Source organism: Penaeus vannamei, chromosome 6 (assembly GCF_042767895.1).
Source record: "Penaeus vannamei isolate JL-2024 chromosome 6, ASM4276789v1, whole genome shotgun sequence".
Lineage (NCBI taxonomy): Eukaryota > Metazoa > Arthropoda > Malacostraca > Decapoda > Penaeidae > Penaeus > Penaeus vannamei.
The window spans coordinates 44723660-44741159 of record NC_091554.1 but is presented as its reverse complement, the minus strand read 5'-3'; the positions used below and the strand labels follow the sequence as shown (position 1 = coordinate 44741159).

At 51.4% G+C, this 17500-nt stretch overlaps 3 protein-coding genes across 3 annotated transcripts in view; 2 read left to right on the top strand and 1 right to left on the bottom strand.

Moving 5' to 3' along the window:
• LOC113820865 (SET and MYND domain-containing protein 4) overlaps nt 1-17500 on the bottom strand; it is a 271966-nt gene that overhangs the window by 139418 nt on the left and 115048 nt on the right. The gene's annotated exons all lie outside the window — the stretch shown is intronic.
• The window catches only part of LOC113820513 (heterogeneous nuclear ribonucleoprotein K), a gene marked incomplete in the record, with an annotated part of 149243 nt that overhangs the window by 75029 nt on the left and 56714 nt on the right, over nt 1-17500 (top strand).
• Nucleotides 7473-11540, top strand: LOC113820352 (uncharacterized). The gene is made up of 2 exons (XM_070123074.1): nt 7473-9605; nt 10618-11540. The coding sequence occupies exons 1-2, from the start codon at nt 8837-8839 to the stop codon at nt 10626-10628; spliced, it is 780 nt and encodes a 259-aa protein (XP_069979175.1). The 5' UTR covers nt 7473-8836; the 3' UTR covers nt 10629-11540.

Here is a 17500-nt window from a genome sequence, read left to right as displayed (position 1 = left end):
CTCTCTTCTTTGTCTTTTAATCTTTCCTTCACGTTTTATCTTTTCCTCTTCACCATTTCGTCTCTTCTCTTCTTCCCTTCCCCCGCTTTCTCTCTTTTTCCCCCTTCTTGTTTCGTCTTCCCTTTCTCAGGCTTCTGTCTCCTTCTCTCTTCTTCCCCTTCCCCTCTCCTTCTCTCTCTCCACCTTCCCCTCTCATTCCCTCTTCTCCACCTTTCCCCCTCATTCCCTCTCCTTCCTCTCATTCCCCTCTCATATTCTCCTCTTCCCTCCCCTCTCATTCCCCTCCTTCCCTCTCATATCTCCTCTTCCCCTTCCCTTTCCTCCTCTCTTCTTCCCTTCCTTCTCCTTATTTCGTCTTCCCTTTCTCGGCTTTCTGTCTTATTCTCCCATCTTTCCTGGTCTGAGTCTCTCTCTCTCTCTCTCTCTCTCTCTCTCTCTCTCTGTCTCTCTCTCTCTCTCTCTCTCTCTCTCTCTCTCTCTTTCCCTCTCTCTCTCTTCTCCCTCTCTCTCTCTCTCTCTCTCTCTCTCTCTCTCTCTCTCTCTCTCTCTCTCTCTCTCTCTCTCTCTCTCTCTCTCTCTCTCTCTCTCTCTCCCTTCTTTCCCCTTCCCTCGTGTTCTTTCTTCTTCCCCTTGCCTCTCTTTCTCTCTTCTACCCTTCTCCGTCTCTCCACCTTTCCCCTCAGCCCCCATCCCCGGCCGATGTCCCTCAGGTGAGCGGTTCCTCACGACACACCTGTTGCCCGGATGAAGGAGGAGGAGGGAGGGAGGGAGGGAGAGAGGGAGGAAGGAAGGAAGGAAGATGATGATGGTGATGATGAAGATGGAGGAGGAGGAGAAGGAGACGGGAGGAATGAGGGAAAAAGAGGAAGGAAGGGGAAAGGATGGAAAGGAAGAAAAGGGAAAGGAGGGGGAGGAAGGAAAGAAGGCAGAAAAGGAAAAGGATGAGGAGGGAGGAAGGAAGGGGAAAGGAGGAGGGAGGGAGGGAAGGAAGGCAGAGGGAAGGGGATTAAGAGCATAGGCAGGGGTAGGGGATGGAGGAGGAGTAGTAAGAGGAGCAGTAGGTTTAGGAGGAAGGAGGGGATGCTCGAGGAGAGGAAGAGGAGAGAGGGGATGCTGAAGGAGGAAGAGGAGGAACAACAACGGCAGTAGTAGTAGGAGGAGGAGGAGGAGAAGCAGAGAGTAAGATACGGTAGAGAAGGCAGAAGAGGAAAGGTGGTGGTGGAGACGGCGGTGGTAGTTGTGGTGGAGAGAAGGAGCGAAACGCCGACGCCGCCGCCTCCTCCTCCTTCTTCTCTTTCTCCTTCATCTTCTCATTTCATTTCCCTCCTCCTCCTCCTCCTCTCGGCTTCTCTGCGGGTTAGCACTTGTGTTTGGTGCTGCCGTGATTTTATATGACCTCGCCATTTTTTTGTTTCTTTTATTCTTTCGTCTTCTCTTTCTCGTTCCTCCTCCTCATTTCTCTTCCTCCTTCTCTTTCTCCTCCCCTCTTCCTACTCCTCCTCCTCCTCCCCTCTTCCTACTCCTCCTCCTCCTCCTCCTCCTACCCTTCCCCTACTGCTACTGCTACTACTACTCCCCTTCCATCCTCCTCTTCCTTCCCTTCCCTTCCTCTCTTTCTTTGTGGCATTCCCTCTCTCTCCATGCTATGACACTTTCGCACATTTTCGTTAACAAAGAAATGATGACTTGCACAAAAAAGTTGAAAGTAATTCGTAAGTTGAAATTGAATGAGGCAGACAGACAGACAGACATACACACAGACTGTCATACACACATAGACACACACACAGCCAGACATACACGCACACACACAGACATACACACACACACACACACACACAGCCAGACACACACACATAAAGCCAGACATACACACACACAGCCAGACACACACACACACACACAGCCAGACAGACAGACACACCGACAGACAGACAGAGACAGAGGCAGGGAGAACAAGGGCTGCAGGATTCAGTCGAAGGACCCGGTGCTCTGCGTGCTTGCGGGATCCCTGGCACAGTGCCATCGTGCACGCGGGCGGGCGGGCGGGCGGGGGAGTCACGGCTTCATCAGCGGCGATCGCTGGCACGCCTCGGGTTCCTCTCGGCTTCGGCTGGGCTCGGCTCGTCCTGTCAGTGCTGCTATTCCTACTACTACTACTACTATTTTTACTACTACTATTTTTACTACTACTACTACTACTACTACTACTACTACTACTACTACTACTACTACTACTACTACTACTACTACTACTACTACTACTACTACTACTACTACTACTTTTTTACTACTACTGCATCTACTTTTACTACTACTATTAGTACTACTACTATTTTCACTATTATTATTTTTACTACATCTATTTTTACTATTACTATTAGCAATACAACTATTATTTTACTACTGCTACTATTTTTGCTATTAATATTTTTACTATTACCACTGCTATTACTACTACTACCACCATTACCATTACCATTACCATTACTACTACTACTACGACTACGACTACGACTACTGCAGTTACTACTACTACTGCTACTTCAACTACTGCTACTACTTAACTTCTGACCATACTACGGCTAAAACTACAAATATTAATGTGAATGTTGGCTGCGATTGCTGTTGGAGTTTTTGTCGCTACCATATGTACTTTTACCACTGCGAGTACTTTTACCATCACTGGCGCTACCACTTCTGTCACCGCGTTCATTAATGCCGTTGTTGTTGATGTTACTTTTGCAGTAGTTAGATTTATGTTATTATTTTTTTTCTATTAATGGTCTGACCTTTGACACACACACACACACACACACACACACACACACACACACACACACACACACACACACACACACACACAGAGAGAGAGAGAGAGAGAGAGAGAGAGAGAGAGAGAGAGAGAGAGAGAGAGAGAGAGAGAGAGAGAGAGAGACAGACACAGACAGACACAGACAGACACAGACAGACACAGACACACAGACACACAGACACACAGAGAAAGTTAAAAGGGATTGGGAGAGAAAGATAACGAGGGGTTAGGGATATATGTATAGGGAAGGGAGCGAGAGAAGGGGAGAGAGAAAGAGAAGAAAAGGGAGTGGAGGAGGGAGGAGAATGACTCACTCTCACGCATAAAACACACACACACACACACACACACACACACACACACACACACAAACACAAACACTAAAATAAAATGAAATATAGCTCAATAGATTTTAAAATATGATAAAAATAATAAGAACTAGATTGAGTGGGGCCATCAGTGTGTGGACCAGATGACCCGAGTTCCTCTCCGGGCGCGAGCGAAGGAGAAAAAGAGGAGGGAAGCTTTCTTATTTTTATGTATTGTTGCTACTGTTGTTGTTTTTTATCATTATTTTGTCATACTTCTGGTCGTGGAAATGATGGAGAATGTTTTGAGAAGAGTGTCGGCGTTGTTGGTGGTAATGGTGTATGTTTGTGAGTCCGCCGTTTCTGTCTGTCTGTCTCTGTCTCTCTCTCTGTCTCTGTCTCTCTCTCTCTCTCTCTCTCTCTCTCTCTCTCTCTCTCTCTCTCTCTCTCTCTCTCTCTCCTCTCTCTCTCTCCTCTCTCCCTTCTCTCTCCTTCTCCTCCTCTCTCCTCCTCCCTTTCCTCCTCCTCCTCCTCCTCCTCCTCCTCCTCCTCCTCCTCCTCCTCCTCCTCCTCCTTTCCTCTCTCCCTCCTCCCCTCTCTCCTTCATCCTTCCTCTCCTCCTCCTCCTCCCTCCTCCTCCTCCCACCCTTCCCCACCACTTCCTCCTTTCTCCACCTTCCTCTCCTCCTCCTCCTCCTCCTCCTCCTCCTCCTCCTCCTCCTCACACCGCATGGTACGTGGCCTCCATAAAGTGCGACCTTTCTGGCAAAAATATTATGGGGGTTTAGAAGCGATGGCGACAGACATGAGGATGGGTCTGATCCGAGCATTTATTTCACGTCCTCTGCCTCGTCGTCTTCGCCTTCGTCGTCTCCTTCTCTTTTCTTCTTCTTTGTCGTCGTCTGCTTCTCTTCTTCGTCTTCTTCTCCTTCTACTTCTACTTCTACTTCTCGTCCTCTTTCTCCTCCTCCTTTCTCCACCTCTTCCTCCTCCTCCTCTTTCTTCTATTCCTCTTCTTTCGTCTTCTCCTCTTCCTCCTCCTCTTTCGTCTTCTCCTCTTCCTCCTCTTTCTCCTTTTACTCCTCCTCTTTCATCTTCTCCTCTTCCTCCTCCTCCTCCTCTTTCTCCTTCCTCTCTTCCTCCTCCTCTTTGTCCTTCTCTTCCTCCTCCTCTTCCTCCTCCTCTTCCTCCTCCTCTTTGTCCTTCTCTTCCTCCTCCTCTCCTCCTCCTTTCTTCTTCTTCCTCCTCCTCCTTGCACTCCTGATAGCACAGTTATTATCTCTATGCGTATGTTTTCGTCCATTTACTCTCATTCCCAGCGGACTCCTCTCAGCGCGCGTCTTAGGCCTAATGACCCTTGTCTTTTATTAAAGTCACGGGGCCTTAAAATCACCATCAAATCAGAGACCATTATGCCATTAAACACTCCTATTGGTTAATGCGGTTAGTGACGTCATTGCCTCGGTGCGCCGTGATTGGCTGGCTTCAGGACGGGGGATTACGAGTGGAAAGGAAATCGTTTTAGTTTTAGTTTTATGGTTTTGCGGAGTTGGGTTTTTTGTTTTATATGTTTCTTTATGGTTTTTAAGATTTGTACTTGTATGTAATTGATGATGATTTGATGATAATTAGATTATGAAGTTTGTTATAGATTGGTGACAAATTTGAGAGCAAGTTATTTTTTATTTGATTATAAGTTGTATTTCCTGTTATAACTCATAATAACAACGATGCATTGATTATAATGTTAAGATAACTATGGTTTAAGTGATTAAAAAATGTTAATGTTTTTTTTCTGTTTCTTTGCAGGTACGTATACAAACCTCTGCTGGTCGGTGTGTTTGTTTGTTTGTCGTTTCTTCTGGATTGCAAGTCGAGGTAAGGGAGGTGTTTTCTCTCTCGTTGTTATTTCGATATGGAAGGATGTTATTTTCTTTCTTATGTCGATCGCGGGTTTACGTTTTCTTTGAGGGTTGAAGGTCGTTGTTCATTTTATTTTTTGTGCTGATGAGTTTCTTTTATCTCGGTATTTAATCGTATTTCACGAGACTTGTCCTTATTTGTATTGTTCTTGTGTTTTTTTCTTCTTATTTCTCCTATTTTGCATGTTGCTTTGTCGTTCTTTCCTTCCACTTTTTCCTTTTCCGTTCTTCTCCCTTTTATCCCGCTCATTCGTGCTCACTCTCTCTTTCTTCCTCTCTCTTTCTCTCTCTCTCTCCCTCCCTCCCTCCCTCGCCCTCTCCCTCGCCCTCTCCCTCTCTCTCATCCCTCCCTCCCTCTCCTCCCTCTCCCTATCTATCTTTCGCCCTCCCTCCCTCCCCCTCTTCGCCTGTCTGTTTTCCCTCTTCCTCTCGTTTTTCTCTCTTCCTCCCCCTCTCCGCCCTTCATAATCGTTTACTCTTTCGCCCCATCTGTCCCGCCCTCCACCGAAAACGTGCGAGGCGGTTGTATACTGTTTACCTGGTTTGTTTACATTGCGTGCGCGTACCTGGCCGCACCGGCTGTTGCTGCTCTTCATCAGCTTTGCCGGTACTGGTTCTTTGCTGCCACACATCCCACACCCACCACTCCCGCCCACTCCTGACAACGCCCACTCCCCCCTCTCTCTCTCGCTCCCTTCCTCCCTCCCTCTCTCGCCCCCTTCCTCCCTCTCTGGCCCCCTTCCTCCCTCTCTTGCCCCCTTCTTCACTCCCTCGCCCCCCTCCCTCGCCCCTTCTTCCCTCTCTCGCCCCCCTTCCTCCCTCACTCGCCCCTTTCCGCCTTCCCTCCATCCATCCATCTATCCGGTCTGTGAGAGACGAGGGTTTAGGGTAGGTACCCTCCGTGTGTACCCTCCCCTTTCTCCTCTCCCCTCTCCCCTCTCTCCTCTCTCCTCTCTCTTCTCCCCACTTGTTGCGAAGGGGAAGGGAGAGGGAAGGAAGGGTACTAGGGCGAGTAGGGATGGGAGGGGGGGGACTGGAGCTTACAGAACGTATTGTGCTGGGGAACGTTGTGCCGTGTGACGTCACAGTTGTTTATAAACATTACCACGTGGTGACAGGAAGCGGCAGGAAGAGGAAGCCTATGTACTCTCTCTCCCCTCTCTTTATTTCTTGTTGCTCATTCCCCTTTTTCGCCCCCACCTCTCGCTCTCTCTCTCTGTCTCTATCTATCTATCTGCATGTGTGTGTGTGTGTGTGTGTGTGTGTGTGTGTGTGTGTGTGTGTGTGTGTGTGTGTGTGTGTGTGTGTGTGTGTGTGTGTTTTCCCTCCTCTTTTCTGCGCATCCCCCTTCCAACCCTGATTTCCTCCACCTCGCTCCACTCCCCTCCCCCTACCTTCCCCTTTTCCCAGTCTCGTTGCGTTTCTCTCCCTCTCTTATTTTCCTCTCCCGCTCCGTCCTTCTTTCCCTCCCTTTCTCTGTCATGTATCGGTGTGTGTTGCAGATTGCCTGGAGGGCGTCTGAAAGGCCCGTGATGGCTGTGTTATTGCAATGACTCAGGCCATTGAGCGTGTCAAGAGGCTCGGCTGGCGGGCGGCTATCAGCTGTCCCGCCTCAGCTGACGACGACCCAGCCAGCGAACTAGAACAGCGAGCGAAGGAACGAATTAGTTCATGTGCAGGCGCGCGCGCGCACACGCACACACACACACACACACACACACACACACACACACACACACACACACACACACACACACACACACACACACACACACACACACACACACACATACACACACACAGAACCCCCCTTAATGCCTTATGGGGAGCGGTGATGCCTAAAAGTTTTTGATGTTTGTCGACGCCCGTTTGGCCTTACCGACTCACCTGCCACGCCCGTCACGGGCTGAGGGGCGCCCTTTGCGGCACAGCGCTTCTCGCCCTTCCTCACAGATATGTATATTTGTATTTAAGTATTTATATATGCATTAGGTGTGTGTTTGTAAGCACACCTTCTTTCAGATTGACTTCTATTTATATCCTCCCTTCTCCCTTCTCGCATCATCCGCCACGCGCCTTTATTTACCCCCCCCCCCTCCCCCGGCGGCCGGCGTGCCAGCGTGCACAGCGCCATTCCGCAAGCCCGGGATGCCTCAGTGGCGGCGCCTGGGAGCACACGCGACGGTCACGGGTGCAAGGGTGGTTGGGCGGCGGCGGTGGGCGGCGGCGGGGAAGCGCGGCCTCGTGCTTGCTCTCGGTGCCAAGGCGGTGGGAGATTGATGGGGTCGCGGGCATGGCATCGGTTGATATAATTGGACGGGTGATTGGGTTGCTTGGGGGGGGGGGGTATTGTCAGGGGAAAAGAGGGGGGAGGCACGAATCTGGGATGCAGAAGGGAGGGTGAGAGAGAGAGAGAGAGAGAGAGAGAGAGAGAGAGAGAGAGAGAGAGAGAGAGAGAGAGAGAGAGAGAGAGAGAGAGAGAGAGAGAGAGAGAGAGAGATGATGGGATGGGCAGCGGTGCAGATGGCATCGGCTCGGAGATAGTTATAGATGGAGGCTGATGGCACTGTGCCAACCAAAGGCCTCTGGTGGTTATGAGGAGGGGGAGGAAGGGGCAAGCGGGGCGGGGCAGGGGCTGGGGAGGGACGGGGGAAGGCCGTATTAACGATCTAACCTACCTGTGGATGCCTCAGTGGCAGCGGGCGCGCTCTCAGGTAGGCGTGGGTGAGGGAGTCTGACTGAGGGGAGAGGGGAAGGGTGCCTTCAGGAGGCAGAAAGGGGGCACAGGGCAGTCGTTCAGAGGGCATAGGGTAGGTGGAAGTGGAAGGTGGTGCATGCCGCTTTTGAGGTTGTCTGCGAGAAAGCACGGGTCGGGCGGGCGGGGAAGGGGAGGGCGCGGGGCACGCTAGGGCACGGGTATGGGAGGGTACAAGAGGGTGGAGTGCAAGGGGCGCGTGATCAGTTACTCGACCACCTTCGCCGCTCTCGCTAGTCCTCTCCCTCTACTCTTTCACTCTCTCGCTTCTCCCGTCCATTCGCTCCTTCGGCCTCCCATCCACGACCCTCTCCTTCCCGACCTCCCGCCCATCCGCCCACCCGCCCAGCCACCCACCTCGGCCGCACTCGACCGTCGTGGGCCGCCTAGCCTCGCCGCCCGCGGCCGGAGCACCGCACGCCCTGGAAACCACGACGAGGGTTTACATTGAAGCGAGAGGGACGTCGCGGCCCTCGCAGCGCCTTCAGGGCAGTGCCCGGCCCGCGCCCTCGACGCGCTGGCCCAGTTGAAGCGACCGCGCCCATTCCGCCGCAGGCCGTGCCACAGCGGGCGTCGCCTCGAAGCTCAGGAGACCGCCGCCGCAGCGATCGCCGCCGCACGCCTTCTGCCCCGCGCCCAGGGAAGCGCTAGGAGCCAGAGGCGCCGAAAGCCTCCGTGTTTTCCGTTCCGCCTGGAGCCGGAGTGCCACGGACGCCGCCGGAGCCCGGGCACGACAGGATACCTCGCCGACGGCCGCCCTGGGAGCGCATTCCCGGTGCCAACGGCGGAGTGCCGTGGGAGCGCAGTGACGAGCAGGCCCAGAGTGTGAGTGAGCCCGACTGTGTTGTGGCCCGCAGCGCCTGCGGGTGAATTGCCCGCCGCAGAGTGCCTCGCAGTGCCAAGCGGTCAGACACTCACACCTGCAAAACCCGAAGAGCGAGTCAGGGTTGGTGCGAGTTTGTAGCTGTTGTGTCTGTGCTGTTGTTGTCGTTGTCGCCGCCAGCCCCGTGTTGTCGTTGCGCGAGCGCGGGCGGGCATGAGTGAGCAGGTGGCCACAGGGGAGGGCGCGGGGGGGGCCTGGGGCGTCAACGCGGCTGCTTTGCACGGCGCCTGCACGCCCGCCCACCACCCGCTGTACACCGAGACCGCCCACGTGAACACGGGCGGCGTAACCTGCAACGCCGTGTCCGCGCAGTGCCCCGCCGTGACCTACAGCGTGCCGCCGCCGCCCTTGTGTCCGCACGCGCCCTCGCCCGACGCGTACCCCGCCTGCGCCCTCTGCGCCGCACGCGACCACCCGCCGCCCACCCTCCACCACCACGGCCCGCCCGTCCCGCCCGCGAGCGCGGAGGAGGCGCGGACGCTCGCCCTGCAGCTGCGGGCGGCGGCCATTCTGAACAAAAGCGAGCTGGCTGTTCCCGTGGCCACCTTCCACCTCTCAGTGCCGCCCCCGCGCACGCCCACGGCCGCGCTGGCTCTCCCGCCGCCCGCTTTCCCCTATCCTCCGCCCACACCCACTAGCACGTCTTACGAGGACGCTGTAGGCGTGCACGCCGCGTGCGAGAGCGCCCCCTTCAGTGTCCACGGCGGCGGCCCCGGCTCGCCCTCCTGCCCCTTCCACCCGCCGCCCACCCCAACGCCCGCGCTCACGACCGCCTGCAGCACCAGCCCCCTGCCCGCCCCCGCCTCCCCCTGCCCCTCCATCTCCTCCACCTGTGCCTCCACCATGGCGCTCGCCTCCGCCACGGCCTCCACCAACTCCATCCCTGACGGCATCCTTGACGCGCCGTCTTCTTCCTCCTCAGGTCAGTCTTGTCTTGTGGCTCTGGACGGTCAAGGCACTCGACCCCCTCCCCAGGACCCCCACCCCCACCACCACCACCACCACCTCACCGCCCATAACCCCTCCCCTCCTCCCTCCCCCCTCCCCTCCTCCCTCCCCCCTCCCCTCTCCCCTCTCTTATATTGCAGCAGCGCCTTGTGGAAGAGGAAGAGGAAGAGGCCGATGTTAATTGGCCCGCAAGAGGGAGGGGAAAGTGGTCGTCTTTTTTTTTATCCTTATCTTCGTTTCTCTTTTACAAGATCTCTGATATTAGGTTTATTTTATGCTTCTTTGTATTTGTGCAGTTTGATTTTGTCACAGAAGGGAAAACGACCCCCTTCCTCTCCTTCTTTCACCCCCCTCTCCTCCTTCTTTCACCCCCCTCCCCTCCTCCTTCTTTCACCCCCTCCCCCTAGCTCTACTCTCCACCCACCCCCTCCCTGCCCATGAAATAGTAACAGGATTCAACCGCAAAGTCACGCTCCTCTTGTCTATGTTTGTTACATATGAACTTTTTTTTTTTTTTTTTTTTTTTTTAGCCAAGTCACTGCCTTTTTTGTCATTTCTGGGTTCCCTTGGGATACGTTGGCCGGGACTGTCCATTGACCCCTTCTTTGCTTTGCTCTGCCCTCTGATTCTCTCTCTCTCTCTCTCTCTCTCTCTCTCTCTCTCTCTCTCTCTCTCTCTCTCTCTCTCTCTCTCTCTCTCTCTCTCTCTCTCTCTCTCTCTCTCTCTCTCTCCTGTTATTCAATGGGCGTGTGCACGTGTGTACGGTTTTGTATGTCTTGTTTTTGTGTGCTTGCGTATGTGCATGTGGTTGTGCTTGTATAGATGTATGTACATGCTTATGTACCTGTTTGTCCGCATTATGTGTCAGAGTATGTCTATATACGTATATGAGTGCCCTTGTATGTGTGTGTGTATGCACGTATATGAGTGTGTAAGCGAGTGAGTGAGAGGGTCGCACACGCCCGCCACTATGTATAGATAATTAGTTTTCAGGTGAGTGCAGCAGCGTGTGGAGAGGCAGGAAAGCCAGGCCGTGTTTCCGTGCCGGCGCCACGGTAGGTCATTGCTGCTGTGAGGCTGTGTTCGTGTGTCCCTGTTCACCCCCGCCCCCTCCCCCACCCACTCGTTGCTGTGTGGGGGATGTGGGGCAGTTTTTCCGCTTCCCACCCTCTCCTTTTTTTTAAGTGCGTTTGTGTGGTGTTTACCCACGTAGCAGCACCCTCGTTATTTTATGAGTTGAGGGCGGGTACACCAGTCCCCTCGCCCCCTCTCTGGATGCTGTGTTCTCCAGGGTCGCTGTGGCTGTGAACGCACCTCCCCTGCGTCTTGGTGTGCTGTGAGCATCCACGTCGTCTTTGGAACTATTGTTTTGATGTGGTTTGCATTAATTACGATAATAATGGACGTTTCTGTGAACTATGGGACGTGTTGGTGGTTATTCTTTTATTACTTTGGTTTTCATTTTCTACCTCCTGGGACCTCTAAAGAAATTTCTTGTTTATTTGTTTAATATACCGTTTTAACATTTCTTTGTTTCTCTTGTATCTCAGGGGACTCTTTTGTTATTGTTAAAAGTTTGTTGGTGTTTTGGTGTTTATTATTTTCGAATTTCGTTTGACAAAATGGCTGATGTGATGCATTATTTATTGTGCATATTCTTTTGTGTTTATATAATACTCACTGTTTGTAATGGGACACACGTCTTTTCTTTTCTTTTCTTTTCTTTTCTTCCTTTTTTATTTAGATACATGTTTATGGTAGTCTATTTCCATGGCTGATTCCTTGTGCCAGTGCCCCCTCGTAGACGTCTTTTCTCTGGCAGTGTCCCCGAAAGGTGATTCGCCCTCTGACAGGGTTTTTGCATAGGCGTCTTCTCTCTGACAGTGCCTCGCCATAGTGCCTCTGCCCCCCCCCCTCCTCCTCTGTCTCTCGCTCTCGCTCTCTCCCTCTCCCTCTCCCTCTTTCTTCTCTCTCTTTCTTTACTCCCTCTCCTTCCACCTTCCCTCGTCCTCTCCACCTTCCTCTGTCCTTCTCCTGCCCTCTCCTCCTCTGTCCCTCCATCCCTCCCTTCCTCTCCCCTACCTTCCCCTGTCCTCCCCACCCTCCCGGTCCCTTCCCACCCTCCCTCCCTCTGTCCCTCCCCCCATCCCTCCTTTCCTCTCCCTCCCACGGCTTCCCCCCTGTCCTCTCTTCCCCTACCCTCTCTCCTTCCCTCCCTCTTTCCTCCCCCTCCTTCCCCTCCCACTACCCTCCTTCCCTCCTACCCTCCCACCTTTTCCTCTCTCTTTTCCTCCTACATCTCTCCTCTCCTTCCCTCTCCTCCTTTCTCTCCATCCCTCTCCCTCCCTCCTTCCCTCTCTCTTCCTCCCTCCTTCCCACCTTCCCTCTCCCTTCTTCCTTCCCTCCTTCCCACCTTCCCTCCCTCTCCTCCGCGATGAGGTGGGCTGCGGACGCCGGACGAGCGGTCGCGGCGGCCGGAATAATTATACCAAGCTTCGCCATCACCCAAGGTTTCCCTCGCTAATGACGCTTGCCTTGAGTCGACGCCAACCCAGCCCCCGGCCCGCGGGGCTTTTCTCTCTCTCGCGCTCTCGCTCTCTGTCTATCTAGTTATCTGTCTATCTATCTATCTATTTTTTTCTCTTTTTCTTGCTCTTTCTCTCTTTCTTTCTTTCTTTCTTTCTTTCTTTCTTTTCTTTCTCTCTCTTTCTGTCTCTCTCTCTCTTTCTGTCTCTCTCTCTCCTCTCTTTCTCTCTCTCTCTTTCTCTCTCTCTCTTTCCATCTCTCTCTCTCTTTCCTCTCTCTTTCTCTCTCTCTCTCTCTCTCTCTCTCTCTCTCTCTCTCTCTCTCTCTCTCTCTCTCTATATATATATATATATATATATATATATATATATATATATATGTATATATATATATATGTATATATATATATATATATATGTATATATATATATGTATATATATATATATATATATGTATATATATATATGTATATGTATATATATATATATATATATATATATATATATATATATATATATGGTTCTCACTTCTCCTAATCACGGTTCTCCTCCCTTTCATTTCATTTTCTTTTCTTTTCGGGTTTTTTTTTTTTTAAGTGTACGGTTTCCCTCTTATACTTTTAATGGGTAGTTTTCTTTCCCTTAGTTTTCTCCTTCCCTTCCTTCTTTCCATCCTCCTTTCTCTTCCCGCTTTCCCTTCCTTCATTCCCTTCTTCCCCTCCTTCCTCTTTCTTCCTTTTCCTCTTCCTTCTCTTCCTTTCCCTTCCTTTCCCCTCCCTTCCCCTCCCTTGCGCCTGCCCGCAGCGTACGTGAGAGACCGCCCCCTCTCCTCCGCCCTCTGTGTCCCCAATACCTTCCATGTTGTCTTTGGATCCCCTCATATACACATTTTCGGAACCACTTCATCTCCCTCCTCTCGCTCCCCCCCTCTTCTTCTTCTTCTTCTTCTTCTTCTTCTTCTTCTTCTTCTTCTTCTTATTATTATTATTATTATTATTATTATTATTATTATTATTATTATTATTATTATTATTATTATTAATATTATTATTATTATTATTATTATTATTCCTCCTCCTCCTCCTCCTCCTCCTCCTCCTCCTCCTCCTCCTCTTCGCCTCTTTCCCCTATTCCTCTTCTTCTTCCTCCTTTTCCCCGCCTCTTCCTCTTCTTCCTCCTTCTCCTTTCCCTCCTCCTCCTCCTCCTCCTCCTCCAACTCCTTTTCCAACTCCTCCTCCTCACCTCTTCCTCCTCTTCCATCTCCTCCTCCTCCTCCTCTCCCTTCTCCACCACCACGACCTCGCCTCTTCCCGCCTCTTCCCACCCTCACGCCCACTTTACCCACTCACGGTTCAGTTGCCATCTGTCAGTGTCTTCATATACCTTTTATGATGACCGCCCCGTTGTTTTTGAAGTGTCAGGAGCTTTGGCATTAGTCTGGAGAGCCGTAATTTTTTTTTCTCCGTGTGGCTTTGCATGCGATAAGGCGCCACCTCTGCTTGTTCTCCCGGCTGCTGTGAAGGTATGGTGTCCCTGGCACTGTGCCTCGATGCTACACCTCGTATTGTGTCGCGGATGATGGGCAGTCGATGTGCAAGACGAGGCGTTCTTCAAACCAGCACGCTGCTTACGGCCAGACTAACGAACTAGTTTACCATAGTTGGTCTTGAATGTGTTGCGACCCAGTTTTCTATTTTGAGCTGGAGTGTAATACAGAAAACGGACGCGGAAGATTGTAGGGGTGACTCGCCAAAGTTTTGGACTGACGTGTCTGCCACTTTCACGTCTACCTAATATTTGTCTTTTTTTAGCAGTATAGAGGCTAATTAATCTTGGGTGTTGTACAGGGTCCCCTCTAATGACTGTGAGATAGGTACTCTTGCAAGAGAGGGGACCTGCCTGGCTATCCTAGTTAGTGGCGACGCAGTTCGAATGTAACAATGGTTTATTTGTCTTAACATCCAAGTAAACGTCCGTGCGTGCCAGCTGTTTGTTTGTATATGCTAATGTAGGAATAATTAGCCGGGGGAGCGAGAGGTAGTTAGGATGACGTGGCTTCAGAGGGTAATAGACGGAGAAAGAAAGGAAAAGGAGGTGGAGGAGAGGGAAGGATTGGTCTTGGCATGGCTGGAGGAGGGGAGGGGAGGGGAGGGGGTGAGGGAAGAAGGGGAATCGGGCTCAGACCCCAAGGAAAGGCGGGGAATGGAGGGGGAGGGAGGGAGGGAGGGAGGGAGGGAGGCCAGAGTGACCTTGTTGCATGCGACGAAGCAGAGAGACGAGGTATGACCGTAATAGAATGCATGGGTGTTGCTTTGTCTCCTTCGTGGGGGAGGTGGGAGGGGGGTAGGGGAGTATAGGGGCAGAGGGGAAGGGGGTGAGGGAGGGAGGACTGTGCTACAGTGTACCATGCGAGAATCAATACGGCACACGACCCTGCCCGACCGCTCGTCCGTCTGTCTGTCATGCGATGGACCTGGCAGTACCTTGACTCCCTGTCATTTGCCTGACGTCGGGTTCATCGCCAGTAATTCTGTTTGCCTGTTCGGCTTTCGGTGGGCCTGTCTGTCTGTCAGTCTGTCGGGTTGTTTGTGTTTCGGTCGATCGGTCGGTCGGTGTTTCTGTCCAACTTTGCTGTTTCTCTCTCTCTCAATCTCTCTCTCTCTCTCTCTCTCTCTCTCTCTCTCTCTCTCTCTCTCTCTCTCTCTCTCTCTCTCTCTCTCTCTCTCCTCCCTCCCTCCCTCCCTCCCTCCCTCCCTCCCTCTCTCTCTCTCTCTCTCTCTCTCTCTCTCTCTCTCTCTCTCTCTCTCTCTCTCTCTCTCTCTCTCTCTCTCTCTCTCTCTCTCTCTCTCTCTCTCTAATATATATGTGTGTGCGTGTGCGCGCGTGTGTGTGTGTGTGTGTGTGTGTATGTATGTATGTATGTATGTATTGTTTGTGTGTGCGCGCGTGTGCGTGTGTGCAGTCTCGGTATGGTGTGCGTCTGTTCGCGAGTGCAGGGGAGCCATGCAGATTACGGTATTTTCGTGATAAAGTGAGATCAACAATGATAATTACGTGTAGAAGAAAACGTAATAAAGATGAACATTACGATAATTTTAACTGTATAGGTAATGATGATGGGGGCCATGGTAGTAATGCGAATGGCTCTAATCCTAATGGGAAACATGATATATGGTTTGGTAATGATAGTAATTCAGATACTTTGATGAGACTTATGGTAGTTATTATTACCGCGGTTATGGCGATTACCCTTATTATTAGGATTTTTATTGTTCGGTGCTTTTTTTTCTGGGTCTATAGATCGTAGGGCGGTTTTCGTTTAGGACATCGCACGCACACACACGCGCGCACGCACACACACGCGCGCACGCACACACACACACACACACACACACACACACACACACACACACACACACACACACACACACACACACACACACACACACACACACACACACATGTATTCATTGTGTATATATGTGCATGGATGTATGTGTTCTTGTATGTATGGTTATATATAAGTACGTATGTTTGCATGCAAGTAGGTAGGGAAGCGCATTTAGTTGGAGCATTTGCGTAGTAGTTGTAGTAATGTTAGTCGCAGGAAATGGTCACGAAAATCGCCTCTATGGTGTTTCTTGCGCTAACCGCCGCAGCTGCTCTCCGCTGCGTGCCGAGGGTCCCTTCCGGACTTAATTGCTGTAGTTAGTAGGGTTATTATTCTATTGTTGTTGTTTTTTTGGTGTTAATGCTATCGTGGGCATGGTTCCTGTTGTCAGTTTTGTTACCGGTGTTCTCTTGATTGTGATTATTAAGAACATGATTATTATTATTATTTTAGAGGGACGGCACCCCTATCACCCTCTCCCCCACACCACGGCAACCTCAACCAAATAGATGAATTCTAGATAGATAGATAAATAGATAAGTAAATAGATTAATAAATAAAGGAATTAATATATAGATAAATAAATAGATAGATAGATAGATAGGTATATAAATAAATAGATAAATAATAAAATGCAGTATCACTCCCGCGTGCCACTCCGGCGTTGTCATGGGCGGTCGGTCGTTGGTGTCAAGATGGCAACGTGTCCGTTTGCAGGGCTTACTGATTGGATGTGGCTGTGGATGTGGAAGTGGATGTGGCCTCGGGTGTGGATGTGGATGTGGGCTGCGGGCGAGACGGCGAGGAGGCGAGCTTGCCACTTAAAGAAAAGATCGATCAGCCATTAAAGTTTTAGGAGTGGCGAGCGAGCGAGCGAGCGAGCGAGCGAGCGGGGGAAGGAAGGGAGAGAGGGAGAGAGAACGGGAAGGGAGGGAAGGAAGGAAGGAAGGAAGAGAGAGAGAGGGAGGGAAGGAAGGAAGAGAGAGAGGGGAGGGAGGAAAGGAAGGGAGAGAGGGAGAGGGAGGGAAGGGAGGGAGAGAGGGGAGGGAGGGAAGGAAGAGAGAGAGGGGAGTGAGGGAAGGAAGAGGGGAGGGAGGGAAGGAAGGGAGGGGGTAGGCAGGGAGTGAAGGGAGGAAGGACAGAACGAAGGAAGGAAGGAGGGAAGGGAGGCAGGAACGATCGAAGTAAGGATGGAGGGAAGGGAGGGAGGAACGATCGAAGGGAAGGATGGAGGGAAGGGAGGGAGGAACGATCGAAGGAAGGAGGGAGGAACGATCGAAGGAAGGAGGGAGGAACGATCGAAGGAAGGAGGGAGGGAAGGGAGGGAGGAACGATCGAAGGAAGGAGGGAGGGAGGGGTGCTGTATGGGGGAGGGGGAAAGGCTAGGAGGGGGTAGGTGAGATAGACCAGCGACTCGTGACTGACAAGTGACTGATTTTCGTTAGCAGGTGGTTGATGGTAACTTTTTAATTCTAACTAGTAACTGGTAGCTGATAATTCGTGACTAGTAAATGATCAGTTTGAATGAACCAGTAGTGACCAGTAACTGGTGATTCGGGACGAGGGACTGTAGATTGGGTGATTATGACCGGTAACATATATCGAGGGTAGTTGGGAATTGCTTGTTGGTGATTTGAACCTAATGACTGGTATCCGATAATTAGGGACTTAGTGATTAGTGATTTGGAATTAGTGATTGGTAACTGACTGGCAAAGCTTAACTGGTGACTTGTTGGAGGAGGGGGGGGGCAGAGGGATTGGGGGGAAGGATGGACTGTTTATGGAGGATTATGCTTTTTTAAGGGGGGGGTGAGAGGGGGGGGGGTTGTTTTTTTATTGATGTAATTGATGTGATTGTTATGGTCGCTATCTTGGGTCATCGTTAAACTGGGTGTTTGTTGTATGGGGGATGGTCATTGTAATTTTTATTGACGTTTTGATTCTCTCTCTCT